Source organism: Sphaeroforma arctica (assembly GCF_001186125.1).
Source record: "Sphaeroforma arctica JP610 unplaced genomic scaffold supercont1.7604, whole genome shotgun sequence".
NCBI lineage: Eukaryota > Ichthyosporea > Ichthyophonida > Sphaeroforma > Sphaeroforma arctica.
In genome coordinates this window covers 1-830 of record NW_014032954.1, presented here as the reverse complement: position 1 = coordinate 830, position 830 = coordinate 1, and the positions used below count along the sequence as shown (strand labels likewise).

At 38.3% G+C, this 830-nt stretch overlaps 1 protein-coding gene across 1 annotated transcript; it reads left to right on the top strand.

Annotated features, from left to right (window-relative positions):
• Positions 1 to 474: 474 nt before the first annotated feature.
• On the top strand, positions 475 to 789 carry SARC_16221 (hypothetical protein; the record flags this gene model as incomplete). Its single annotated transcript, XM_014289669.1, has 1 exon — positions 475 to 789. One exon carries the CDS (start codon positions 475 to 477, stop codon positions 787 to 789), a length of 315 nt encoding a protein of 104 aa, XP_014145144.1.
• Between the last annotated feature and the right edge of the window lie 41 nt (positions 790 to 830).

The window sequence follows — 830 nt, the reverse complement described above, 5'->3', positions numbered from 1 at the left end:
ATGTTGTATATGTATACTGTATGTTGTATATGTATACTGTATGTTGTATATGTATACTGTATGTTGTTATATGTATACTGTATGTTGTATATGTATACTGTATGTTGTATATGTATACTGTATGTTGTATATGTATACTGTATGTTGTATATGTATACTGTATGTTGTATTTGTTTTGGCGTTGTATTGTGTGCACGGCACCGACGTTCGTGACAAGTGCGACCGGCTAACTGTAAGCGTGAGATAGTTTTTTTTAGCATAATGTGAATTGTTTTATTGTGCTGAGTGAAAATCAAGGACAAGCCACAACTTGTGACATAGGTGCTATTAAGAGATTTGTGTATAGCGAATTCGAAAGAACATTCGTTTATAATATAGAAATGCCCGCTTTCTAATGGGTGTATGGTGAAATTGCGATTCATTGAATATATGTAAAGCGATTCATATACGCAAATGTCGTCCATATACATGCATATGTATAGAAACACTAACTCACAACCACGCACGTATCCCCAATACACGAAAACACAGGCCGAGCAGGAAGTAGCCACCCAGAAGGGACAGATATCTAAACTGGAGCACACACGCACCACGCTGGAAGCAAACGTACGCCAGTTGACAGTTCAACACGAGGCTATGCAACGCGAACGAGATACACACAGCACCTCTGAGTACCGCATGAAAGAACTGTTTGATTCCATGCAGATGACCCTTAACGACCACCAGCATGCCAGACAGGTGGATATCACGCGCATGGTACGTATCCGTGTGGTGGATGTGTTCATATGATTAATATATATATATATATATATATATGTATATATATGTAT